This window comes from Pectinophora gossypiella, chromosome 1 (assembly GCF_024362695.1).
Source record: "Pectinophora gossypiella chromosome 1, ilPecGoss1.1, whole genome shotgun sequence".
NCBI lineage: Eukaryota > Metazoa > Arthropoda > Insecta > Lepidoptera > Gelechiidae > Pectinophora > Pectinophora gossypiella.
Window position 1 is genome coordinate 10,132,861 of NC_065404.1, and position 25,934 is coordinate 10,158,794.

The window sequence follows — 25,934 nt, forward strand, 5'->3', positions numbered from 1 at the left end:
TGATAGGATAGAAACAGTTTGAGTTGAGAGATATTTCATCTATCAATCGTCAATCATGATTAAGGGTAAAAATAAAAATCGACCTTATTATTATAGCACTGTGATCGTTATTTGTAACCTCGTATTTTGATTGACGGAATACCGTGGCATAACCACGAATGCGGAATTTTGAGTTAATTCGTTTTGGGTTCGGAGTAGGTATCTGCTCCGAGGATAGGGGATTTCATCATTCATCGTCATCACCTTTCATCATTTCATTAATCATCATCAAGAAACAAAAATATTAGACTTGGCTGTATGGACTTCGTTCCCATTGCCTTGCCCTTCGGGAAAAACCTCAGAGAAAACCAACCAACCAATAAAAAGTAACTGGACTAACTGGAACATAACCTAAAGTAGTATAAAATTAAATTGTTTATATTTTTTATAGCATTTTATTTCAAAGAAAGATTTTAGATTTCCTATCTTTGACATTATAGCATATTTGATAACATGCAGTTATCTAGAACGGCTGTGAAAATATTGTTAGCCACAAACAGACATATACATAGGAATATTTGTAGTGGCGTACAAAATTTCAATGTACCAAACACAATAATAATTCATGGAGAGTCCAGTCAAGGAACATACCACAGTGTTTTAGACAAAGTGGATGCAGATATCTCTACAATTACACCACATTTTCCTCCGTCTTTTAATTTGGCCGCATATGTGAATTCTTCAGAAAGCTTACAAAACTTATTGAAACTGAATGTGAATTTAAGTAAAATTGAAAAAAAGCCCTATGTAGCTGAGAAAATACTAAAACTAGATTTTGAGAAAGATATTAAAGGACATATTTTTTTTCTAAATGACTATGTGGATGCAGAAGCCTTAGGCGAATTTATTACCAAAAATCCATTAATTCTGTGTCAACCACTTGAAGATCTAGAAGTTAGAATTAACTATTTGAAGTCAAAATGTTTTTCCAATATTCAGATTAGAAGAATTATTTCGAAGAATCCATTTTGGTTAATGTTCAGGTATGCAACTTATACTTGTTAATAAATATTGTTAGAAATGTAGAAAATACAAATAGATACCTATATGCCTATTATTTATTTTTTCAGTACAAAACGCATTGACAAGAGATTGGGGTACTTTCAGGGGAAATTTACTTTATCAGGAGAAGAAGTCAGACTTCTTTCAACAAAACAGCCGAAAATTATAACTTATAATCTCCATCATATTAATACAAATACATTTGTTATTAAAGAAGAGATGGGATTTGAAGATAACGAAATTAAACAAATGATATTAAACAAACCTAAATTGTGGATGATTGGTAAGTCATGGTAACTAGTTACTGAAATGAATTAATATATTTATTTTATATTGTACTAGGTAGTTTCTTATCTCATAAATAAAACTATTTGTTTCAGATCAAAAATGTTTATTGGAAAGGTTTAATTATTTTCATAATGTAATGAAAATACCACATTCTATGTTGCTGCAATTTCCAGAAGTGTTGTTGTGTAGAAACTTTAGAGTGAAACAAAGACATTTGTTTTTACAGAAACTAGGGAGAGACCAATTTGACCCAACAAAAGAAAATTATGTTCCAATTAAAGCTTTAGTTGAAAAGACAGATATAGAATTTTGTAGAAATTATGCAAAGTGTAATATTGATGATTTTAATGTTTTCTTAAAAACACTTTGAATTTAGTTATCCAGCTTTGCCTAAAGAGACTTTATTTCCAAAAGCATTCAATGAATGGTATAAAAGAGTGTCTAGAATTCCAGCCACTGTAAATACTCCACCTATTATTGCACAAATGTTTGTAGCTAAATGACCAATAGACCTGAAACAGATTAGATAAAATATTGTTACATCCCGGTTACATCTATGTATGCAATAATGTTTGTTTGCTCTTTAAACTATATATATTAAAATTATTAATAACTCACCTTTCTTTTTCTGTGTATTTAACCATTAAAGGAGATAATTCATAGCTAAAGAATGCCCCTGGCATGCCAGACTCTGAATTAATATTTGCAACAGATTTTTGGTGTCTGGTCACTGAAAATTGGTTTGTGTGTAAAACAGTCTTGTCTAATTTTACATACATTGTAGGGACTATTTTAATATAATACTGGAACATGACTGCACCTGTAATTAGACAATTATGTAAAAATATAACCATACCTATATTTGTTACCTTGTATTGTTTTGGGGAAAGGCGAAGCTGTCTGTCCAGCCATAAAATATAACCAATGAGTTATAGAACAATAGCATACCATACCCGATTATTTAAAATCAGATTCGTGAGGACTAAGTTGAGAATCAAAAATTACTGGATTGTCGGATTTCTTTTTGAAAGGTTTGTTCATGTGTCCTTGGAAAGTTTTGTTTTGCCTGCACTGTGCCTCCTACCTATGGTATTAAAATTTTTGAAACTAGACAAAACCAATATGAAAAAAAAAACCAATCGTTTCTTTTGTTCATACTTATATGTAAGTAACACAGTTATCCAGTTATATAAAATAGTAAACTTGTCAAACATTTTTTATTAATAACTGTGTTTAAAAATATTTTTTTAACAAACAATAACCGACTTCAAACGCAAAACTAAAAAGCAATAAATAAATTTACTTCGCACAAAGTATAATTCTGAGCTATAACGACTATAACAATCCCTGAACAGCATGATGTCGTGCTGTAATGGTATTCTTTTGTAAATTGATGATTTGATCATCATTAAACACTCTAAACTATGAGGCTGGCATAACCACCAAGAGTGGCTCAAGCCTCGAAAAAAATTAGATTAAAAAAAAAAATAATTCTGAACTCGGTGCCAAGTAAATGCTACAACGAGGTACCAATTCTAATATATTTTTCAAATACTGATTGTTTTGTGATTTTTTGTTGGACATTGTTTTGTAATTGCTTTGATATAGGTATTTAGCAATATTGTGTGTACTGACCTTAAAGTCAAGGTCATTGACCTTATTCCCTTATTTTTCACAAATATAGTCTAGGTCAGATACTTTGATACTTATCCAAAAACAGAAATATTATGATTATATCAACTTTATGCAGTAAAATTTCGATTTCAGTGACTTCAAAGGTCAAGGTCACCTATCCAAAATAAAAAATATTCCCATAATAGGGGAAAACACGGGTGACCTTAGATAACCTTGGGAGATCACTGACCTTAAAGTCAAGATCATTGACATTATTCTTCACAGATATAGTGTAGGTCAAGGTCATAAAGGTCAAGGTAACGTATCCAAAATTAGAAATATTACCATTATATCAACTTTATGCAGTAAACTTTCGATTTCAGTGACCTCAAAGGTCAAGGTCACTTATCCAAAATCAAAAATATTCCCATAACATCAACTTTATGTAGTAAACCTTCAAAATCAGTGACCTTTAAAGGTCTTCATCGCCGCCTCTCAGCCCTTCGGGCCTCGATGGTCACAAGTAACCTAGCGAATTTCTGTGCTCGCTTCGCTCGCACCCGTTACCGCGGTCGTTTCGAAGCAGTTTTCCGGCCTCGATCACACAAGCGAGTTGGTGTGGCTGCCGCCGCACTCTCTCTTCGTTCGCTTGATTTTTTTTAGCGACAGGGACAATTTGGCGAGCATCTATAGCCCTGTAGTAAGTAATCCCGCGCCTTCCTAATCCGGGATATGTCGGAGGGAGGCCTCGCACGTCGGAAACGTGCAGCGTCATTGGGGAGTACACGTAAAGTGTTCTGTCTGTACATGTACTCTCCCATGTACCATTTTATCTTCGTGTCGCTGCGGCACGTTCTGCAGTGCCGCTTCAATTCCAGCCACTGCCGCTCAATGGTGTTTGTGTGGACTTTTACGTCTACATTCGGTGTGTTTGCAATCGGCACTCCAAGAGCGGCATTAACTGGAATCTGCACTGAGCCATTCACAAACTCTCGACTGTGGTTCACATTGGAATGACCGCGCATGCCTAGCCTTAAATGTACTCTAGAGTCTTGTTCCACATTGTTCGCAATAATGCGATTCAATATGATTTTTTTTGTGAGGCGACTTATGCAGCCGAAAGCTCACGTCTGACTCCGAAGGATGCGGCCGCGGTGATATTCCGCCGTATAAAGATGGGTTTCATCCATCTCGACCACATCACCAGGGCCCCCAATTTTAAGTCGGTCGTGGGCTTCAGCCACCTCGCAGACCTCACGAAGGAAATGATAGATTTGGATGGCCGCCTTTTTTGTCACCCCCACCCACATCCAGCTAGAGCGGCTTGGGTCACCTTATCTCTCCTCAAAAAATGTAAAATTAGCCTTAAGGTGGCTAAAATTGGAATTTGACTTCTTTCAAAGAAGGTGTTTTTGAGAGGAGATAAGATAACCCTGCACGTTCTGACTCCGCACCTCCATCGGAAGCCAAGTTTATAAGACGAAGCAGAGTCGCGATTAAGTTGCCTCGCCCTACCGCAATTCGGACATCTTGGGGCAGAACGCCGTATTAAAAGCCACGCAAAGGCGGCTTTAATGGCGTCTTGCTCAGTATTAATTGTGGCGCCGAAATTCCATAATGAGAAATTACGGGCCACAATTAAATCCAAATAAGGACGATCGTCCATTTAAAAAAAAAGAATCAACAATAACAACAACAATAACAATTAACAACAATAACAATCGGGAACAACGCAAACAACAGCAATATACCAACAACCACAAGAAGCGCACGAATGTTCGGTTACTTTTGAGGATATGGTAAATAATATCATTGCAACTTCGCGCACTTACATCAACTTTTGTATTATCGTGGCAAAAAAATACCTGTAAAAAAAAATTACGCGCGGGCACCGTGCCCGCGCGTGTCGGTGCAATAGGTTTGCTAGGCAGTAGGATGTCTCCCTGATAAGGAGCAGTTTTCAAAGATGACGTTGCGATCACACCCCTATACATAATTTTTACCCCCGAGACATTTTCTGGAGAAACAAAATTTTGTATGGCGGCCATCTTGTTCTTTCGCCATTTTGTTTTTTTTTCACTGGCCATTAAATTCGACCAAGATTTAAATAGGTTTCGTGAAAGAAAAAAAATGGTTCAGGTGCGATAGTTTCGCCAGGCCGTAGGGTGTCACCCTGATGCGGAGCAGTTTTAGAAAATCCATACTCTACATGACGTTTCGTTCACAACCCGGATATATATTTTATACCCCCCGAGACATTTTCTGGAAAAACAAAATTTTGTATGGCGGCCATCTTGTTTTTCCGCCATTTTCTTTTTCACCGGCGATTGGATTTTATCAAGATTTAAATACGTTTCGTGAAAGAAAAATTGCTCCAGGTTGTATAGTTTTGCCAGGCCATAGGGTAGACACCCTGATGCTGACCAGATTCCGAAGGTCTGGAAGTTTTCCCGGAGCCTAGACACCGATCCGACTAATTTGACCTTACAAACGCACTAGTCCCCCTACGATTTTTGAAAATTCCCCTCGTATTCTCTGGTCTGGCATCATCAGACCCCGACTTCCTTGACATGGCACCACCTTGGGAATATCTCCTTTCGAACAAAAAAAGAATTATCAAAATCGGTTCATATACGATGAAGTTATCCCCGAAAAAACATAAAAAAAATTAAAAATACGGTCGAATTGAGAACTTCCTCCTTTTTTGAAGTCGGTAAAAAAGGACAAAAGTACTAAGTACTTTTGAGTTTTTTGCTTATATGTCAAAAAATATGCATTTCAGATTTCAGACATTGATTTACCACTACGTAGATGCAGCGCTTGATACAAAAATGCGGCGAAAACTTGGAGCGTGTTTAGCTATACATTCGTACACAGCGGTATATACATTCTATATTAAGCAAAATTAAAAATTTTGGAAAAACCCACGACGGTAAAAATATCATCGAAAAAGAATAAAATAACTCAAAACCCCCGACTTAACCCAATTATTATGTAACGAAATATTATATTAGACTTAAAAATACTTTCTAAAAAAGAGTTGATATCTCGAGACATCGGTAATAGATATACTTAAGTACCTAAACAATGAATATGGATGTTTACAGTTTTTTCCTAACGTGTCTGTTTCTCGAAGATATACTTAAATGTAGCGATAATAATTTTACCATAATACATAACCGAGGAATATCCGTCGGGGGCTGCCTTTTCTATATGAAATTTCAACAGAAATTTAATCATACTCATAAGTGTATTTTATGTCGTCGTTAAACATCTACAATTCTTCAATAATTGTATTCACGTCACTAGAAAAACTTTAGCTGGGTTAATGGCAGCCCCCGACGGATATTCCTCGGTTATGTATTATGGTAAAATTATTATCGCTACATTTAAGTATATCTTCGAGAAACAGACACGTTAGGAAAAAACTGTAAACATCCATATTCATTGTTTAGGTACTTAAGTATATCTATTACCGATGTCTCGAGATATCAACTCTTTTTTAGAAAGTATTTTTAAGTCTAATATAATATTTCGTTACATAATAATTGGGTTAAGTCGGGGGTTTTGAGTTATTTTATTCTTTTTCGATGATATTTTTACCGTCGTGGGTTTTTCCAAAATTTTTAATTTTGCTTAATTTTATTTCAGACTTTTTAGAGAGCATATACGAATTATAATCTATATAATGTGTAGGTAAGATCTCGCAAAACAATAAGTGTGATTCATCCTACCACATAATATTAAGTCCCTTATTATATATTATACAGTTGCTTTCTGTTTAAAGTTACCTCTATAACACTCATCTGAGAACATGCACCAATCACCCACGAACTCATTCCTGAAATCCGCATTGAAATCAGACAATACGTTTTAATTTTAATAATATTGCAATATAAACGTTTCACACTAATATAGCAGCGCCTCCTAGTGAGTTAATATCATAAGACTTATCTTAGACCATGCACCATTCAACTACGAACCCATTGCTGAAAACCGCATTGAAATTGGACAATTCGTTTTAATATTATTGCAATACTATTTTTCACTAATATTGTAGCACCCTCTAGAAAGACGTAATTTTTATATTATTTGGGAACATGCAATAAGCTACCACGTACACATTGCCGAAAACAGAATTTATTGTAATCGGACATTTCGTTTTGATTATATTGCAACATTGTTTTGCACTAATATTGTGGCACCCCCTAGTGAGTTACAGCCATGACACCTGTCTAAGAACATGAACTCATCAAACACAATCCCGTTATTGAAAACCGCCTCAAAATCGGATCATTAGTTTAAAAGATAGGTGGTAACATTACTTTGCACAAACGCACACACAAACATCTCTCACCCTAAACGCATATACCTGCTCCGTTCCGTCGTGGGTAATAAATGTAATTAAAATTATACTAACCGTAATTAACAACACTTTGCTTTACTTAATACATAACATACATAAACTGCCTATATACGTCCCACTGCTGGGCACAGGCCTCCCCTCAATCAACCGGAGGGGGTATGGAGCATACTCCACCACGCTGCTCCACTGCGGGTTGGTGGAGGTATTTTTACGGCTAATAGCCGGGACCAACGGCTTAACGTGCCCTCCGAAGCACGGAATCATCTTACTTTTTCGGACAGTCAGGTGATTCAAGCCTGAAAAGTCCTTACCAAACAAAGGATAGTCTCACAAAGTGATTTCGACAATGTCCCCATCGGGAATCGAACCCGGACCACCAGATCGTGAGCCTAACGCTCTAACCACTATACCACGGAGGCTGTTTACTTAATACTACCTGATTATTGAGTGATGGGTTCAAGTTTATGAATTAAATGAGGATTAATTGGATGAATTTGATTCACTTGACCACGCAATCCACGTGCCACTTATAGTCGATCTTGATTTTTCTTTAATCTTCGCCAATCACTTCGTATTATCTACAATTTATTGATTGTGATCTTCTCTGAAATCTGGCTCGAAGGACCATGAATATGCCTGATATGCCTTTTTACTGATTTTTAAGGGATTTAGGTAGCAATGAAACAGCACCGTGTTCGACGTAATTACGTGTAATCAATGGAACCGAAAAAAAAAACGCCTGTCAAAAACAATTAACTAATAAAAACTATTGCAAATAAATTGCTATTATAAATTGAAGAGGCGTTTCGAATAATATTGACTCTAAACTCTAATATTGTGGCGCCCCCTAGTGAGTTACAGACATGACACCTGTCTAATAACATGAACTCATCAAACACAAACCCGTTATTGAAAACCGCATCAAAATCGGATTACTAGTTTAGAAGATAATTAGTAACATTTCTTTGCACAAACGCACACACAAACATCTCTCACCCTAAACGCATATACCTGCTCCGTTCCGTCGTGGGTAAATAAAAAATCGATATATTATATTAGCGCGTGGTGCTTCGTTCGTAACGCGGTCGGGTTATACTGCGACTGATTGACCGGGAGTACTTGTTTTAGTGTATTTTGAACTAAAATAATAATTTTGGTGGGTTTTACTGCGAAAACATTTTTTTTATACTATGATAACATGCACAATGTCATTACTTATTAGAAATATGATGTTCCATCCTTCTTTTTTCGCTTTGAGCTTCTATTTTTGCAAGTTTTTACCACACACTTCCCCGTGTTGCCAGTTCGGCGCCTAATCGCGCACTGAGGTAAAGTACTGTCAACGTCGCTATATTAACAACAGTAACTTTGCGTCCCACTTTTTGAGCGCTGATGTTCAATCTACGGTAGTAGTAAATCTATGATTTTAGAGGAAATTATTCTTCTACTAAATTAAAGCTCATTAAATTGTCTTCAACTTTGTTAATATTCGTTTTTTTCTGAATTTTCCCCCGTTTACGAGCTACACGTTCTGGAAAAAAATATTTAAAAGTGTCAGTAAACGAATCAACCCAAAATATAGGAGATCTTAGCTGCAACATCTTTTTTTATTGACACAAAGCCATATTCATACCATGCCCATTGTCCATTATCATCCATCAACCTCCATCATCTTCTATCACCTTTCATCATAGATAAACATCTTCCATCATCGACTATCATCATTAACGCACTCTACAACCCCTTTATTGACCGGACTACTTCTAATTTCATGGATATCAGATATATTATGCATCTTTTATGGTTGTTTTTTTGGTATAAATGATGACCCTTTTTTTTAATTACACCTAGGCACAATTACATCTTCCACCCATTATTATTCTGATCATAATAAAGAGAAGCAATATAACCTGGAAAGTCCCTCATAGAATGTAGTATCTTCTCATTAGGCCGCGCAATAGAATACGTTTATTTTTCGTGTAATCAATAACGTTGGTTCATACTTTATATAGCAACACGCGCGATATGTGCACTATGGTGGCTGTAGTTACACCAGTAGAGGTTTGGTAAGCATCATATATAACGCGCTGTTTAAACGATCATAGATACATACATAACGCATCACGCGCGTTGAACGTAGAGTCGCCACGAAACAAGTCCCGCGTAGCTAATAGGGTTGGTTCATTTATCGCATCACGCTCGATATGTCTATAGCATACAGTGGTTGGTACCACGAGTAAGATCCATTCGTTGGTCATACGTCACACCACACTGCAGTAAAGATAGACTGTCGATAACACAAAATATTCTATGAGAACGAGTGAAAAAATATAGTAGTTGACATTTGCCTGGAAATCAAGCCAAAACCTTTGGCTGCACGGCTTTGCCTTCTCATTATAAACAAGTAAAAAATAATAATGACAGATGACAGTACTGACAGAACAGAACACATTAGGCTTTTTGGCGGGAAACGGGAACGGGACAGTTGCTTTCTTCATTGAATAATCTAAATAATTAATACGAAGTGGTGTTTTGTGGTTGATGATCGCATTAAGTTAGTCGGAAGACATTCGCGAGTGTTATTATATTGGAGTATTCAATAAACAAAGTGTATCTGCCTATTTTCGCTTCGTGTCAAGAAGCCGCTTCATAACTCGAAAGTTTATGCGGACTTTCGAGTTAATTCGTTTGGGGTTCGGAGTAGGAGACTACTCCGAGGGTGGGGGCTTAGGTTTCATCATCATCACCTTTCATCATTTCATTAATCATCAAGAAAAAAAATACGTAAGACATGGCTGTATGGGCATAGTTCCCTTTGCCTTACCCTTCGGGGAAAACCAAAACAAAAAAAAAAAAAACAGAACACATTATGTCAGATATTTTACTGCTATCGAGAATCGAGAGGTGCAATGTTTAATTAATGTACATAATATACTGCAATACAACATATAAATCGTAAATTAAAAAGTTTAAAGCAAAATGCCCGTTCCCGGTGGTTTATACCAAAACCAAGGCCCTTCATGTTTTGACAAAATGAAAATGGGATTCTTAATTGGTTTTTGTGTTGGTATGGCGAGTGGCGGTCTCTTCGGTGGTTTCACTGCTTTGAGGTTAGTGTTATCTATTCGGCATAATATATTATATTGTCGAGATAAGTTTCAATAAATTTTAATATTTTTATAGATACGGCGCTAGAGGGAAAGAGTTGGTACATTCTGTTGGAAAAGTGATGCTGCAGGGAGGAGGCACGTTCGGCACTTTTATGGCCATAGGCACTGGAATTCGCTGTTGAAAACAAACCTAATCTAACAACTTACAACACTAGTTTATATTAATAGCATAAAATTATCTTGTTAGATTATCATTTATTTAATTAAAGTGGTGTTTAATTGAACTTTTCTCTTTGTTGTTTTAATTTAACATAATATAGTTTTGTTCAGTTTACTCTTTGAATTAATAAGTTTTGGTGAAGTATGGGAGTAATTTTAGCGATATAAACACATACATACATGTACTAAAAGTTAAAGCTAATTAATATTATGTAAGAATGAATATAAGTTACATTATTATTATTTTTTAACTAGTTACATTATTTAACTTACCTTCTTTTGCTAAACCTACAATACCATCCAAGGGTGCAGTATTAGCACTTTTTATATCTGATCCAAATGATAAGTGTTTGATAACATGTGTGGTGTTGAACATTGAAGATGAAAATGGTTGGACGTCATGAACATGAACATGATTGATGGTAAAACTCTTGCCCGGTGCAATGTGAAAACTTCCTCCGACCTAAAAACAATGATATTTTTAACTTTAATTTCCATCCAATTTACAAATTGTTGGGCCTAAGAAGTAAATTACTTTTCTTTTTTTTTCTTTTCACAAACATGTATATTGTCGCCTAGAAATGTAAACCATGTAAGCAACTTTTGGAAAAATCACATTCTGACACGATTTTCTGTAACAAAACTTTCAATTCATTTCCATCCGGGTAAAGAGCAAGATTACAATTTTTGAAAGTAACTTGTCTATTGAGAAATTTTGTAAACAAAAATCACTTCTGAATGTAATTCGTTTCAAAAAGTTGCTTAGTGACTTTTGGTATAAGGTGACAATATAAGTTGTTATATATCACGTTATTTGTTTGATTTCTTCATTGTGTTTTGTTCATTTATTACACTAATAGATAACATGTAAATTATATTATAAAACTATAGTATACAGAGTACAGGTTGGTTAAAAAGGTCACATCGAAGCAACTCTATAAGTATATGCAATATTGTCATTTAATGACATTGCACACTTAGTTTTATATGTGCAAATGTCAAATTGCTTTTTTAGATGAATTGCTTCAATGTGGCCTTTTTAACCCCCCCCAGATCTAATCTAAATCCACAATAGCGCACACAACTTAATTAGATAACAACAATTATAGTGTTACCCGATTAACTTCCATATAGCCATATATCTGACATCCTTCTTTAAATGCTTGGCTGGTTTTCTCCACTGACTCATCATCCTTGCATTGTTCAATGGTTGTTAAGTCTGGCATTGCCCATCTTCTTATTCTATAAGCCTCTTTAACATCATCACATGTGTTGCAACACCTGAAATTAGTTTTGAACATTAGAAAACAGAAAACCATAAGTCACAATGGTAGATAACATGTAAAGCATTACATTTTTGGTCTGAATACAAAATTATTCCGACATATTATTTGGATAACCTCTTTTAACAATAATGAATATTTAAGTTATTCAATCCAGAAATTAGCATCTTCAGAAAATATTGTTTAATAATACATACTGAGATTCATTAAATGCTGCTCCATAGCAGCTTCCACAGGTAAACTTTGCTACTTCAGTTTTATTTTGCTTTTCCTGAAAGCATATAATATAACATAATAATTGTTTTACATCAGCAGTGGGATCATATAGGCTAATAATAATACCACACCACACCACACCACATTTAGATTAAACTGTCTTAAGGGGCCTCTACGTGTTGGCTTCGGCCCCACGCACGCCTTCCAAAAGTCCGGGCCTCCATAGGCCCGAGATATGAAAAAGACATACAATAATAATAATAATAATTGTTTTACATAATATACTGTTAAATCATAGTAATATTTTTATTAGGAAAAAAGTATAATTCTGACCTACATTCTATAAATAAAAATAAAATATGAATTTACGATGACATTCCAGAAGTCTCTGGTTCCTGAGTATGTTTATGTGATGTGACATTGTCAATCCATCACAATACTTAATTCCGACAATTTTACATCATAAATAGTTATTGGGTAATGGTTAAGGTTTAACAGGGAATGATAATTTCAATAAAAACATAAACACACACATATATCATGTGGTTTATTTGTGGATGGGCAGTGGTTATATCCATATATATGATATCTGATTGTTAAAATTAAGTTCTGTGCTGTAAAGTATATTTGATTGTATGGCTACACACATTCATGTTTGGTACTTACAATATGTTTAGTAGTTGTCATAATTTCCTGTTTCTTTGGTTCTTCTATGGGATTTCCACTTAAGTCTAGTCTGCGTTTGTGAATATTATGATCCATTTGCAGATGCTGCTCTCCTGATGAGTCCATAGCATCCAATACCAAATCTAGACAAGTTTTTAAAATTTTGAGTGTTCATTACCCACGACGGAACGGAGCAGGTATTTACTATAGTAACAATCTTTTAGTGTTAATTAATCCAAAAATATAATAACTATTCTCTTGTATAAAATATAATTAGATTTTAGTATAGGACTACAATTTTACACATTTCCCAAGATAAAGCAGATTCTGATAACTTACAGTTACAAGAAATAGTCGGTATAACAAAATCCAAATTAATTCGCAACTTGTGTCCTCTTGACGTGTCCACAAACAGTTCCTCCGATATATTCGGCGACATGTAAGTGTGTAGTTCCGAAAGAAATAGGAAAATCATTATCACTACTCCTGAGACAGTTACTGAAATAGTTTTATTAGAGAATATAAGATGACTTGAAGGATTTTTTTCAAGCGGAAATATGATACATAATAATTACCTGCCGCTCCGGTGGCCGTTTTTACTCTAAAGTCTTCCAAAGTTTTAGCGTAAGCGTCAAGCTGCCTAAACTTGTCTATTAGTTGGGAAGACATATTGGTTAAATAATTCTGGTTCAACGATATTTAATTTAACAACGTATACTTAACTGCAAATTCAATTCAAAACATGTTAAGGTTCTCACTCGATCTCACTACACCCTACACCTAGGTACTCAAGTGCGGATGTCATGTCACCAAACATGTCACTGTGACACATTGAAATAGCTTTTTCTACCCGAAGGATAGGAACCTCTCTCATACAGCCACGTCTGAGGTTATTGTAATTCGATAGTTCAAAATAAAAGTCTATTGTTTTTTGTTTCATTGCCGCTTTGGGGTTTTTGAAGGGGGAATTCTTCAAACACCGGAAGTCAATATCATTACCGTACCGCAATAATATTCCAGAATATTTTGTACATACATACATAAACTCACGCCCGTAATCCCTAATTGGGTGGGCAGAGCCACAAGTAATCAAAGACAACTTGCAGCCACTGTTGATACGAAGTCCAAAGATGGATATGATGAACCTTTTGTATTTTTGTAAATATCCAACAACTTACATAAGTTCTAACTGGATACTTGCAAACAGACAAAATATTCTAGGATATTTTTGCCTTATCGGTATTGTGTTCGAAGCAGTGTTGTGCCGTTCCCGAGAATGTTCTAAAGTGGGAACGTTCCCATTGTAAAAACTCTTTAACAGTAAGGACACTTGCTGCTTTTCTTTTTCTTGTACTATGGTTTTGCGAATGTTCCCAACGTGGGATCATTCTCGGGAACGGCACATCACTAGTTCAAAAATCCACCGCCAGGTACGTGCTAAGTGGTGCTATGAAAGAAAACCCGCGAATTTCAAATATTTACTGCGACGCTGGCCTGCTACTGCAGCGCTGTAGTATATTTATGTATCAATTTTATACCTAAGTAAATCATTATTTTATTGTGAATACATTTTTAAAATGTGGGTTCTAATTTATAGTAATTTATCAAATAGCATCAAGTAAAGGGCATTGAACATTTCACTATGGAGGCTGGCATAGCCTGGTGGCGCCACCTAGCGGATTTTTTAAAACTGCGGCGCACGATGAAACCTGTGCATATCGATAGGGGGCACTTTTCTGCACAAAAAAGCTTTTAATGAACCTATGCTCTAAAGCGTCACGTTTTCAAGATATTTAGCTTGAAAGTTCCGAAAAGTGTTGTATGAACAAATCGATTTTACTTTTATATGCAATTGGAATATAGTGACTAAGTGATTATGCATGGAATATTAGTGTTTAATATACCACATATATACTTTATTGAAAAATAAATAAATAGAAAATAGATACTTAAAATAAATATCTATAACTTACTTTTATGTATACTTAACTTAAAAGAAATCCAGAAACGAGTCGTGAGATGTACAGCTCATGACTTATTCTCGTGGTAATCACGCTCAAAGTTATTTGCTATGATTGTCTAACAATTTCACACTTTTTGAGTTTTTATGTTTATTCAATGAAAGGCAGCTTAAATGTCTAATCACAGTGAAAGCAGGTGGGATGTGAAAATTCGCTTTTAAGACTACTTTACTTTACAGCAGTGTATGGAACATACCTAGTTCGTATAGACACACCAATGGGGTGTGTGCCTTCAATGCAACGGGACCTTAAGCTGTTTAGTTCATAACAATCATATTACATGAACACATTGTTCAATTATTCATCGATTTTCTTAGTTGTGTTTTTATAAGTATGAAATAAAACATCGTAAAAGTAGTCATATAGTTATTTATATTTTGCTTAAAAATGAAATCAATACTAATTGTTATTGAATACATACAGTGTATATACTTATAACAAATAGGCTTTTTTTATACAAATTCGTACCTATTAGGATAATGAATATCAGTCTTCTTAAATAATCAATCTTCTTCTTCATCAGAAATAATAACTTGATCTAAAAAGGCAGCAGGGGGTTGAATTTCTTGGTGCCGAGCCCATCCCATATACCAAACTATGCACATGACATGAGCACAGCACCCGAGTGTCCGTTTTCCAACTATACAGCTGCAATAGTGACCGACAAGTTTATTTCTGTTTTTCAAACTATTATTTAGCAAGATATATACAAAATAAATTCTGTTGCTCTGGTGCCTCGAGAGTATTTTAGCTCTTGTCAGCCAAGGATCACAAACTACTATGTTGTATTGATTTAAATTATAGTCAACTTCAAAATCTTCATAAACTTCAATGAAAAACGTTCCGTTTTCTTTTAGGTGTTCGCCATAGTAGCTTCTTGCCTGCGTCACTTGATACGGCCCCAGAGACATTATTAACAGATCCTCATATGATAAGATGGGAAACTGTTGAAAGCCTTCACTTGAGTTTATAGCTTGGAAAGCGGCTCTGCGTTGATTTAAATTGTTTTGTATTACAAACTCGCACAGATAGTTTCGGGCGTCGTGCTGTATATATCGTTGATTATTTCGTTGATTATCGTTCGTTGATTATCGTTGAGTGGGTGATCTGTCACCCGTTTTCCAAAGGCATTTATTAGGGCGCAAGCAATCCTCACTTCCTCTTTTAAATGTGGCATATTCGGTATTGCGTAGTTAGCTGGAAACGATAAGAATACTGTTCCATCAATAATGATGTAAGTACGTCACATTTAGACTGCGTTTCCACCAGTAACATGCTAGATGCTACGTTGCATACCCTACAATCGGGTTCATTGTGCCGATCAGAATCAGACCCAATTATCTGATTGGTGGATATTAAACCTAGCAACGTAGCACATGTCAGATGAAAAAACAGCCTTACCGTTGTGCTTGCATTAATATGAACTGATTACTCTCTACTGTTACAAAAAAATGCAAATATCATTTATTATACATAATTAAGTGGTAATAGTTGGCTATAAAATCTATTGAAAGCGTAAGTCTGATACACAAGTGATACGCTTGGCGTAAGAGCTATCTCTGGCTAATTATAATAGAGATAAGTTGACGACTTTCTGTTAAAAATGTTTTGCGTTGATTACACTTCGTCTAAGACGCTACATAATGAGAGCTTCGATAAAGTAGGATATATTATTTCCATACACGAATTTTTTTCATATGTCATTTCGATTATGAAAAGCACGATTGAGAAAGGAGCCGAATTATACATTGTCATTTTATGTATTATACTGACCAGGGACTATAATATAGATACCAGATACACTGCATACTGAGATTTTTAATTTTTGCAATGTTCAAATAAGAAATTCGTGCAACTTTAAACAAAGGACCTTCATTTTCGTAGTTCCTGGAATTAAACGAGAAAGCAAAATGGCAGTTAATAAGTACACCATTTTGTTTCTCTTACACAGATTTCTTAAACTTAGAGAATTCTGCTTTTTAACGAGTACTAATGATGCCGCACTAAACGCATTGCGTATATAAAAATGTAAACTTTATTTTATATTTCATTAGATCCTGTCGTTGTGTCAAGTAAAATCAAGTTAAGGAGTAAATGACGCCTATATCATACATAACACAAACTGATAAACTCAGTTTGCAATTAGTAACCTTAGATAAGGTGTGCACAGTTAAGTACCTATGTACTTCCTATATAATGTAGCAAAGACAAAAACCATTAATGTTGTTGCAAGTAATAAATAAATAAATAAATAAATAAATAAGTATTTATTAATTTCATTTTTTCAATAAGATAAAAATATGTATATTAAATAATGTTTCATGTATAATCAATCACTTTGTCACTATATTACGATTGTATATAGATAAAGAGTAAAATCGATTTATCCATACGACACTTTACTTTACCATACAAACTTTCAAGCTAGATATCTTGAAAACGTGACACTTTAGAGCATAGGTCCATTAAAGCTTTTTTGTTCAGACAAGTGTCCCCTATCGATTTGCACAGGTTTCATCGTGCGCCGCAGTTTTAAAAAATCCGCTAGGTGGCGCCACTGAGATATGCCAGAAAGGTTCATAGCCCTTTATCAAAAGATCATAGTAGATGTTTGATCTTAGTAGTTTTGTACTTAGAAATGGTGATGATTCTTATTTTCATAGCTGATATTTATAATTGTTGTTTTACTTCATAATTTGCATCTACCGTGGTAGCCCAATTGGAAGAACGCTTGAGTCTCACATTGAGGTCGCTGGTTCGAATCCCAGCACGGGTCTAAAACCTATGATTTTCGAATTTGTTTCCGAATCCATGTTTAGATCATAATTTATTATTACGTGTTCAGCGGTGGAGGAAAAAACATTGTGAGGAAACCCACATTTTCGTGAAATGCGTTTTGGAGGTACCGTTTACCTATAATATTTTTTTGGCCTGATTTTCCCTTCGCGGGTTTGAAAGTCAGACAGGTAGTGGCTTCCGTAAAAATTGGACCTGTCAAATCTTCAGAGTAGGTCAGCGGACCCCGTGAGAAACAGGATAACGCTTAGGAGATGATGGCTTTATAGTTTGCTCTATAAAATTTGGTTCTTGTGTATAGCACGCAAAACACTTTGCTGGCTATTTTCTTATCGGCTGGCTATTTTCTTATCGGCCGCCGATCGCGGTATGTCTTAGAATGATATCTCATCATCATCATCAGCCGTATGACGCCCACTGCTGGGCATAGGCCTCCCCCAAGGATCTCCACAACGATCGGTCCTACGCTGCCCGCATCCAGCGGCTTCCCGCGACCTTCACCAGATCGTCGGTCCACCTTGTAGCGGGCCTACCCACTGAGCGTCGTCCGACATGTCGTGAATGATATCTATGAGTAAGTATTTGCTAGGTGAGAAATAAATATAAACAATGGCTCCAATTATTTTTTTTTATTGTCAATAAGTTTTAAGTATATCCTAAATTTAAAGTACTTATTGAAACTCCAACTTCATCTTTCTTTGCAGTAAAAAAGGGTAAAGGCAATATGTGACTCATTTGCTTCAAACATCAACTCAGCAAACTCGTTTACTATATGTATTTTGTACAATGAAGTAGATATTTTACAATCAGCCGTCGATATCCACTTAAGTTGACGTTTGCTACAGATTCAATATTAACCCAGATTCCCCTACTGGCCTTTTAAACGCCCGCCAATACTTATCAAATCTACCCTCGATTATTTGTAGAATTAATGTTTTCTACCCTAGTTATCTCTGCGTTATTCTCCTTAGTGTTAATTAAACTTCATGACAGTAACTTGTTAATGCTATTTGTGTGCCTATTTTCAATTAATTTTGCGGTTTTAAGTGACAGTTAATAAAATATTTCGAAATATGGCTTCTAAGAGGTAAGTTTTTATTAGTTTTTCGAGATATTATTGTTTATTACTTATAGCTTTATTGAGACGTAAGTACATATTAGTCAAGAAATGGAAAATAAAGTATCTTACAAGAGTTTTTTATATCAATTTTGATCTTGAAAGTTTATGGTCGTTTAAACGCCCAGTAGGAGAATCAACGTCTGTTATGTTTTTCAGGCCGCGCTATATGAAACCGTTGAGATTGATTGAAATTATCGAAGAGCTGGAGTGTATTGACGATAACGATCAATTACCAAGTGGCGTAGCTATTTTACCACCTGAAAATGCGAACGCTGATGTAACTGATGAGGATTCTGGAGGCGAAGAAGTTGTAACTTGGCATAATCTTCTAGGTAAGCTAGTAAGCGAAATAGTTATACATTTGTTCATAATACATTTATTACCATTACACAGTTATTTATTAGTTTTTATATATTGATTCAAATTGTTGGGTTTTTCAGGTTCTCAGCTGAAAGCTCAAGCGGACCTGATCTATTCAGACGACGAATCTTTTGACATTGAACATGAATTGCCTTTGTCTACGATAGCCAAAAGAAGATGTACAGGCATTGTATCTATTGATGAAGCTGCGGATCCCCCGGAACAGACTATATCAAATGTCACTGCACCTACCGAATGTGATACACCTCTTATAGCCGTGACAGTGCCACGTAATCAAAAATATCAGTGAAGGAATCGTCACAATGCACATAGATTCCTAGAGGGGCAAAAAATCGAGATTGAGCTGACCAAAATATAGGACCAGCATCAGGGGGGAAAATGGTATTTTCCATTGCTGTGTCATTGCCTCGACATGGCTGTTCACAATGCTTGGCAGTTGTACAAGGCTGATAGTGGCGAATATTATCATCTGACTTATCGCAGGGCGGTAGCAAGAAGCTTACTGGAGAACTCTGGTGACGTATCAAAAAACGGAAAAGCGTGGTCCACGTCCAACGTCAAGAAACTACCGTGAAACGTCCCGTTATGACAGAATGGAGCGCATCTGGTGGAATATAAAGAAAATCAGCTGAGGTGTGCTGTATGCAAGAAAAAAACTAATTATTTTTGTAAAAAATGTACTGTTTCTCTGCACCCCAAAGCATGTTTTCTTACACATCACACTGCCGAATAGTAGAAATATTATCATATTACAGTTAAAATGTTTATGTTGCAAATAAAAGTGCGCAAGAAAGCTTAAATTGTATTTTAATACAGCTATATTTCCTTGTGTATGTTAGTAGTGGATATTCCTACTGGGCGTTTAAACGGCCATGATTTTCCCGCTTTCCCAGAAGAGATAGATTTTATTCACTATTTTTCCGAAGACTTTGGCACCACAATAAAACACATATTGAAAAATTACGAAATCCGGAGACCATAAATAGTTTCAGGAGTAACTGGGTTAAATTGCATTATTATTAATATTTATTGAGTATTATTTACATGTATACCTACAGTCTTTTCAATATAATTTAAAGAGATCACTTCCTAACATTGAAACCTTCTCCCGTAGGATCTAATATCCAGGGATAGTTGTTGGGGCATTCCATGCAAGTGAATAGTCGAAGTGTCTCTCCAGGCAACTCCCGGGTCGTCAAAGGACAGGCGTTTGGCAAGGAGCAGAAGGGTTGACCTTTAACGTCACATTTCTCTTGTTTCCACTCTTGGAAGTCTCTGAGCGAAGATAATTCGGTAGGGTTCTGCATCCACTGGATTACTTGGATTAAGGAGGTGAAGTAGACATCGTTCTTCTCCAGCATTTCTTCAATAAACTTTATGAGTTCATCTCTGAATTCTTTCTTTGATTTTAACCATGACGCGTGGAAGTGCAGACCTAGGGGAGCGCGATTGGTAGAATAGTGACGGTTGAAATTGTGGCGCAGAAGACGCGCGAACTGTTCACCGGTCTGGATGTTTGAGCAAGAGTCGACAACGTGACAACCAGGCAGCGATTCGTCGAAAGTCGGGTCGTCTCTTCTGTCCAACTCATTCATGACCATTTCCCAGACTGGGTGGCTTCTGGACGGACAGTTGTGGGCATTACCATTACATTTGTGTGGCATTCTGAAGTAAAGTGTGTATGGCCAGATAGGAACGCGGCCAAGTGGAGCAGTAATTGATGCATCGTAAACGAAATATTGATCGGCCATCATTTCAAATTGCTTATTACCACCGACACGTAGGTAAGGGGCACGTACGCCAATAATTGATGCATCAGTAATATTGGCAAACCGTTCAATAATCAATCGAGCGCCGGCCATTTCAGCTAACCAATCGTCGTAGCTTCCGCCCGACCAGTACTGAGGGTCGTCCTTGTGAGTGATTGAGAACACGGAGATTTCGTGTCCTTTACGGTGCAGTTCTTGCACAGCCGCGTAATTAGTGTATTTATGAGATACGAAGAATGTACCACGAATTTGGCAACCGTTGGGATTATGGCGATTTCCATTGAAAATCTGCTCGTACAAATCGATGTTATCAACATTTACCGCACCGTTAAAGGTGATGGTGATCATCTGAGGAACCTGGTTTGGCTCAATGCCGCCCGGGATGCGGGTACCGTCGGCGGAGCAGAAGCAATCGGGCAGTGTGCACTGGTTGGGATCGCAATCCGGGGCTCTGTTAGGGTCGACATCGACCGCTGCAACAATATCGTAACATTACGACATCAGCAAATAAATAAGAAGTATTGAGTCTGTTTTAAATTTCCAAACGACTTCAATACTGAGCCACATGAACAAATACAATACTTACTGCAAGCGTTCTCGTCCGATTCATCTTTGCAGTCAGGTTTGCCGTTACAAAACAGCTCCTTCTCGATGCAGTCTCCGCTTCCACAAGCTAATTTTCCTTCGGGACAAATAGGCTCATCTGTTTTCAGGATAGGTAGAATCTTGCGGGGTTCTGGAAAATTGGTAATAAAAATAAATACCTATTCATAGAATTATTTATGGACAAGTGCGTTTTGGTCATTTTGCAGGTGTCTGGCTTACTATCTTTCTGGCTCCGTCTGTGTGACGTTCAATTGTGAAAGTGTTTTTAGGGAGTCAAACAAGGAATAGAGAGAAGAAAGAAACTTTGCAAAGCATGACAGAATGACTAATTTATACCTTTAGTAAAGAAACATTGTAATGTAAACAATCTGGGTATGCGGTGATTTTGTGAATAATTAGTAAAGAAGATACTAGAAAAGAACAGAGAAGACATTTTATTTTATTAATAGAAATTTAAGTGATGATAAAGACATGGGAAGGCTTAAGGAGCAAACTTTTTGGAATGATGAAGATAGTGCAGGTTATTCATTGTAACTTTTAAGTGACATCGTATATTGCTAGTACATATTATAAAAGTTCAATGGAGTTTTCATAGTTGGAAAGAAGTTCTGTAAATATATATTATTTTTATGAACAACCAATAAATATAAATTGCAGATATCGTTATGAGTTATTAGTTGTTCATATATTAAAACGAAATACCAAGTATAATATATATTACACAATAAAAGCGATTTCTGGTGTTATCTACAGATTAAGCGATTTGTGTATATACATAACAATAATTAATTTATTATGTTAAATGTTTTAAAGTGGCTTAGTAGTTTACTAATTATTCCGAATGTTAGTTTTAGGTGCTTTATAGAATCATATTTAGTGACGTCAGTCAGGGTCACAAAGCATAAAAGCATTGTCATTAGTATTAGGAAAAGAGAATTGTGTAGTGTTTATGTGAATAATTTACATTGCCTCTCCGAGTGCAAAGGACCGTTTTCTAGTCAAACAATGTCGACAGGCAAAGTGTAGAAAGTTTTAAAATGTTTTCACTTCGCTCATTCGACTTTAGTTTTGGACATATATTTTTGTATTAACACCAACATTTCTTCATTTTACGCCCACATCGGAAAATGTAATTTAATAAGTAAGTACTTATTTAAAATTTATACAAGTACTTAGAGTATGTAATAACAAAGATACCGTTTAGTAAATGAATATACTTAGGAGGTAAGTATATCATTTTATTATAAGTAATAGAGACTTATGAAGAATGTTAATGCTGGGCGGTCGCGGCGCGGCGCGGCGGAGTGCGGCGCTCCGGCCGGGGCCTCATGCAAGACACCTAATCTACAGTGCGGTGCGACGCGGCCCCTTCACCCAAGCCCGGTTGCTCGCTACGCGCGAATTACTCTGTATCGGCACTTACTCTCCAGTTTGTCACAGTTGTTCACTTTACCCTTCCAGTCGCAGGTTTGTTTATCGAGATCGAAAGCCAGTCCAGACGGGCAAGTGATCTGTTTAAGACCTGACCTAGTGCACCTGCGTTCATAAGAAATTCACATTAAATTAAATGCTATTGGTAGGAAGTGGACGTCCGGAAGGCTCTAGTGACATTGTTGTTTTCCGATAGAACCGGCTCATGCCGGAAACCCAGCCCTCCGCACGGCCACTCCCTCCGGCGGCGAAACTTACTTTCTAGTTTATCGCAATTCTTAACATGTGTTTTCCAATCACAGGTTTGACGGTCGATATCGAAGGCGAGGCCGCCGGGGCAGCGCACTGAGGCGAGCCTGGTGACTCCGTTCTCGCCGCCCTTGTCGCACCTGTACACAGCAATGCTCTCAACACCAACCACAACACCATTTGACAATGGTTATAACGTTACAACAAACCAAAAGTACCAGTTCTGTGTAGATGCAACTGTCCATGTACCACTGCCCCTCGGTACTCTTGTAAATAAATCGTTTCAGCTCTCTTGTAGCGTAGTTACTACTCGTATTGGCTAAGACATGTTGCTATATGAGTTAAGGCCTGTGTGTTGTGGAAATAGTAAAAACAAAAGTCATTGTTTATGTGATATCATGTTTCTTTCATTACGTATGACGCGATAGCGCTTTTATAGCTAGAGTTTCAAGTTAGTTCTACGAGTACAAGCATTCAATTTATCAAAGTCGACAAAAACTAACAATGACTTATTAAACGTGACTCAATATACTTACGTCTATTAATATATTATGAAAAAAGAAAAAGTAAAGTGTAAATTGTATATTTTTTGCTCGGAGAACTAGTGCAGCCGCGGCGCGCGGGTCACGACTAACATGCACGACGTGACACGATGACTTTTCCGTTCACAAGTCTCGACGTCGTCGTGACTTTGCATACTAAACTGGATACTTAAGTTACTTTACATAAACAACATATTAAGATTGTATCTTTAAAAGTTTCGTAATGCTAAATATAAAATTGGCATTTAAGCTCGGTTCAATTTTATGGAAGAATTTTAAATATTCCTGCCATTTATTAGGTTAGAACTTTTTGAGCTTATATATTACAGGAAAGAAAGTGTAGAGATGAACTTTATTGAGATGGAAGGGTGGTTGTTGTAACATTGTTGGGGTGGACTGACCTGACGACATCGCGGCAGTCGCCCTCGGTGGTGAGTCGGAAGTACTCATCGGCGGGCCGGCCCTCGCAGAGCTGCTCGGCGTTCACATCGTCTCCTCCGTCGTCATCTTGCCGTTTCACTCGTGTCTCGCCGCTGACTGCAATAACACGTTCACTTTTAATACGTCTACCAATACGGCTGTACGTTAAATTAGTTCCACCCGCACTTTAATTCATGCTGCTCATTCGTGCCTGAAAGCTCCATCGTGACAAATTTACGGCGCAGAACCAGAAAATTGTTCTTAAGTAACAAGGCGTATTACCTACAGGCTTAACATGCTTATTAGGTAACGCAGCGCACCGTAAGCAATGATTACAACACTGCGGGTGAAGGAATGTAGTACCGTTTCATTGCGACGTTGAATGCCGTTCCGCGCATTACTTATACGTGGCTTATATTTTGCCTTCGCTCGCTAATTACGTTTATTACAAAACTGAGTTTCCAAATTCTCGTGGCCTCTTTCAGTAAAAAAAACAATAAAATATTTACACTGACTGATATCTTGTCGCATTAAAAAGTTGCTACTTTTGTAAGCTAGTAAATTAAATACACCCTGCAGTTGCAGCCATTCCGTAAGTAGTTGGAAGTCGGCATTGAAAGTTGAAAAGAAATCGAGGTCATAGTAAACGAGCCACGTAGGTAGCCGGCACTACGTCCCACTGGGCAGCTAAGTTTAACTTAAGTACTTATCACTTAATATAAAAAAAATAACATAAAAATACAAAATCTCATCAAATTTACTCATCTAATGAAATGGCTAAGTTACCTTTCGCGCGAAAATGTCGAAAAGTAAAAAAAAAATACTTATTAAAAGAAATATGCCTACTACAACCAACAGTTGGTTACCGACTTCTGTAATAAACTAGCGTTGGAACTTTTTATTTTAATATTGAAATTTGAAATAACAAAAAAGCTTATTTCAAAAATATTACGCAATTTAAAATAATTACTATTTGTTTCTTGTATGTTGCATAATTTCGATTCAAACGAGGGTTTTTATTCTTTTTTGGAACGTTTATAAAATGTGGTACTCACTTGAATAGACGAGCACCAGCAGTCCGAGCCACAAGTACGCGCGTCGAGCCATGTTGCTCGCCGAGGACTGGGCGCTACGTCGCGCGCCGCCAAGAAAGTGCAAGAGGTCTCCGCTGCCCCTCTTCACCTATTTATATAACCCGCCGGGTCGCAGATACCGCCCGTGCTCACAGACCTGCACCCGCCTCCACTATACACCGTAGACTCGGTGGAGCACCTTTTAATATCTACTACTGACGTCACCGGGAACAATGCACAATGATCATCAGCACATCCAATTAATCACTCGCTTTCTTTTCCAATTGGACATTAATTAATGTCCTTATTGCAAAAACATTGTTAACTGTCTAGTCATAAACTTCGGAAATTAGACTTAGATTAGATATGCAATTAAAATTAAGAACCTATTAAAGTGAAATAAGTATAGTGGCTATAAACTGTCAGGAATTCTTGTGACGAAAGCCAGTAAAGACTATAAATTGAATTATGGTTATCTAAATAACTATATTATGAATAAGAATTAACGAATTTGCGATTGTTAGTAAAATTAAAAGTTTTAGCTTTTAGGTTTATTTCAAGCAAATTTATTTATTTTATTTATTTTTATTTATTTGTATTTACCATAATTAGGCAACGTAGGCCCACTTATTAGTTACAGAAATAAAACTTACAACTATGTTAGTAGTACAATAACCTTATTAAACTATATTGGCCTATATACAATCAATCACGACTGCCTCA

At 36.4% G+C, this 25,934-nt stretch overlaps 5 protein-coding genes across 6 annotated transcripts; 3 read left to right on the forward strand and 2 right to left on the reverse strand.

Moving 5' to 3' along the window:
- Window positions 1-376: 376 nt before the first annotated feature.
- Window positions 377-1,946, forward strand: LOC126366448 (transcription termination factor 3, mitochondrial). Its single transcript, XM_050009558.1, has 3 exons — window positions 377-1,022; window positions 1,110-1,324; window positions 1,422-1,946. Exons 1-3 carry the CDS (start codon window positions 493-495, stop codon window positions 1,697-1,699), a joined length of 1,023 nt encoding a protein of 340 aa, XP_049865515.1. The 5' UTR covers window positions 377-492; the 3' UTR covers window positions 1,700-1,946.
- On the reverse strand, window positions 1,706-13,619 carry LOC126366428 (endoplasmic reticulum-Golgi intermediate compartment protein 3). The gene is made up of 8 exons (XM_050009540.1): window positions 13,379-13,619; window positions 13,143-13,301; window positions 12,804-12,946; window positions 12,119-12,192; window positions 11,754-11,919; window positions 10,912-11,101; window positions 1,948-2,149; window positions 1,706-1,841 (listed from the first exon to the last, which is right to left on the reverse strand). Exons 1-8 carry the CDS (start codon window positions 13,470-13,472, stop codon window positions 1,706-1,708), a joined length of 1,164 nt encoding a protein of 387 aa, XP_049865497.1. The 5' UTR covers window positions 13,473-13,619.
- On the forward strand, window positions 10,168-10,703 carry LOC126366516 (reactive oxygen species modulator 1). Its single transcript, XM_050009653.1, has 2 exons — window positions 10,168-10,419; window positions 10,493-10,703. The coding sequence occupies exons 1-2, from the start codon at window positions 10,289-10,291 to the stop codon at window positions 10,599-10,601; spliced, it is 240 nt and encodes a 79-aa protein (XP_049865610.1). The 5' UTR covers window positions 10,168-10,288; the 3' UTR covers window positions 10,602-10,703.
- A 4,858-nt stretch (window positions 13,620-18,477) lies between the features above and the next one.
- On the forward strand, window positions 18,478-19,703 carry LOC126366495 (piggyBac transposable element-derived protein 3-like). The gene is made up of 2 exons (XM_050009613.1): window positions 18,478-19,072; window positions 19,181-19,703. Exons 1-2 carry the CDS (start codon window positions 18,886-18,888, stop codon window positions 19,408-19,410), a joined length of 417 nt encoding a protein of 138 aa, XP_049865570.1. The 5' UTR covers window positions 18,478-18,885; the 3' UTR covers window positions 19,411-19,703.
- Window positions 19,704-20,130: 427 nt separating this feature from the next.
- LOC126366405 (chitin deacetylase 1) lies at window positions 20,131-25,348 on the reverse strand. Of its 2 annotated transcripts, none has more exons than XM_050009521.1 (5): window positions 25,194-25,348; window positions 24,120-24,255; window positions 22,920-23,032; window positions 21,477-21,626; window positions 20,131-21,363 (listed from the first exon to the last, which is right to left on the reverse strand). In XM_050009521.1, exons 1-5 carry the CDS (start codon window positions 25,243-25,245, stop codon window positions 20,204-20,206), a joined length of 1,611 nt encoding a protein of 536 aa, XP_049865478.1. In that variant the 5' UTR covers window positions 25,246-25,348; the 3' UTR covers window positions 20,131-20,203. The 2 variants fall into 2 exon arrangements, with proteins under 2 accessions (XP_049865478.1, XP_049865474.1); XM_050009517.1 differs by lacking the exon at window positions 22,920-23,032 and adding an exon at window positions 23,186-23,316.
- Window positions 25,349-25,934: the final 586 nt, after the last annotated feature.

Bases quoted from the DNA above. Each gene is read 5' to 3' on its own strand.
- LOC126366448 (XM_050009558.1), top strand. From the start codon at position 493: ATGCAGTTATCTAGAACGGCTGTGAAAATATTGTTAGCCACAAACAGA. The intron at 1,023-1,109 runs GTATGCAACTTA...TTATTTTTTCAG, and splicing joins CCATTTTGGTTAATGTTCAG to TACAAAACGCATTGACAAGA. The intron at 1,325-1,421 runs GTAAGTCATGGT...TATTTGTTTCAG, and splicing joins ACCTAAATTGTGGATGATTG to ATCAAAAATGTTTATTGGAA.
- LOC126366516 (XM_050009653.1), top strand. From the start codon at position 10,289: ATGCCCGTTCCCGGTGGTTTATACCAAAACCAAGGCCCTTCATGTTTT. The intron at 10,420-10,492 runs GTTAGTGTTATC...ATATTTTTATAG, and splicing joins GGTGGTTTCACTGCTTTGAG to ATACGGCGCTAGAGGGAAAG.
- LOC126366428 (XM_050009540.1), bottom strand. From the start codon at position 13,472: ATGTCTTCCCAACTAATAGACAAGTTTAGGCAGCTTGACGCTTACGCT. The intron at 11,920-12,118 runs GTATGTATTATT...AACTAATTTCAG, and splicing joins GCAGCATTTAATGAATCTCA to GTGTTGCAACACATGTGATG. The intron at 1,842-1,947 runs GTGAGTTATTAA...AATCTGTTTCAG, and splicing joins AAATACACAGAAAAAGAAAG to GTCTATTGGTCATTTAGCTA.
- LOC126366495 (XM_050009613.1), top strand. From the start codon at position 18,886: ATGTTTTTCAGGCCGCGCTATATGAAACCGTTGAGATTGATTGAAATT. The intron at 19,073-19,180 runs GTAAGCTAGTAA...TGGGTTTTTCAG, and splicing joins AACTTGGCATAATCTTCTAG to GTTCTCAGCTGAAAGCTCAA.
- LOC126366405 (XM_050009517.1), bottom strand. From the start codon at position 25,245: ATGGCTCGACGCGCGTACTTGTGGCTCGGACTGCTGGTGCTCGTCTAT. The intron at 24,256-25,193 runs GTGAGTACCACA...GTGTTATTGCAG, and splicing joins GCTGGTGCTCGTCTATTCAA to TCAGCGGCGAGACACGAGTG. The intron at 21,364-21,476 runs GTAAGTATTGTA...ATATTGTTGCAG, and splicing joins ATCGGACGAGAACGCTTGCA to CGGTCGATGTCGACCCTAAC.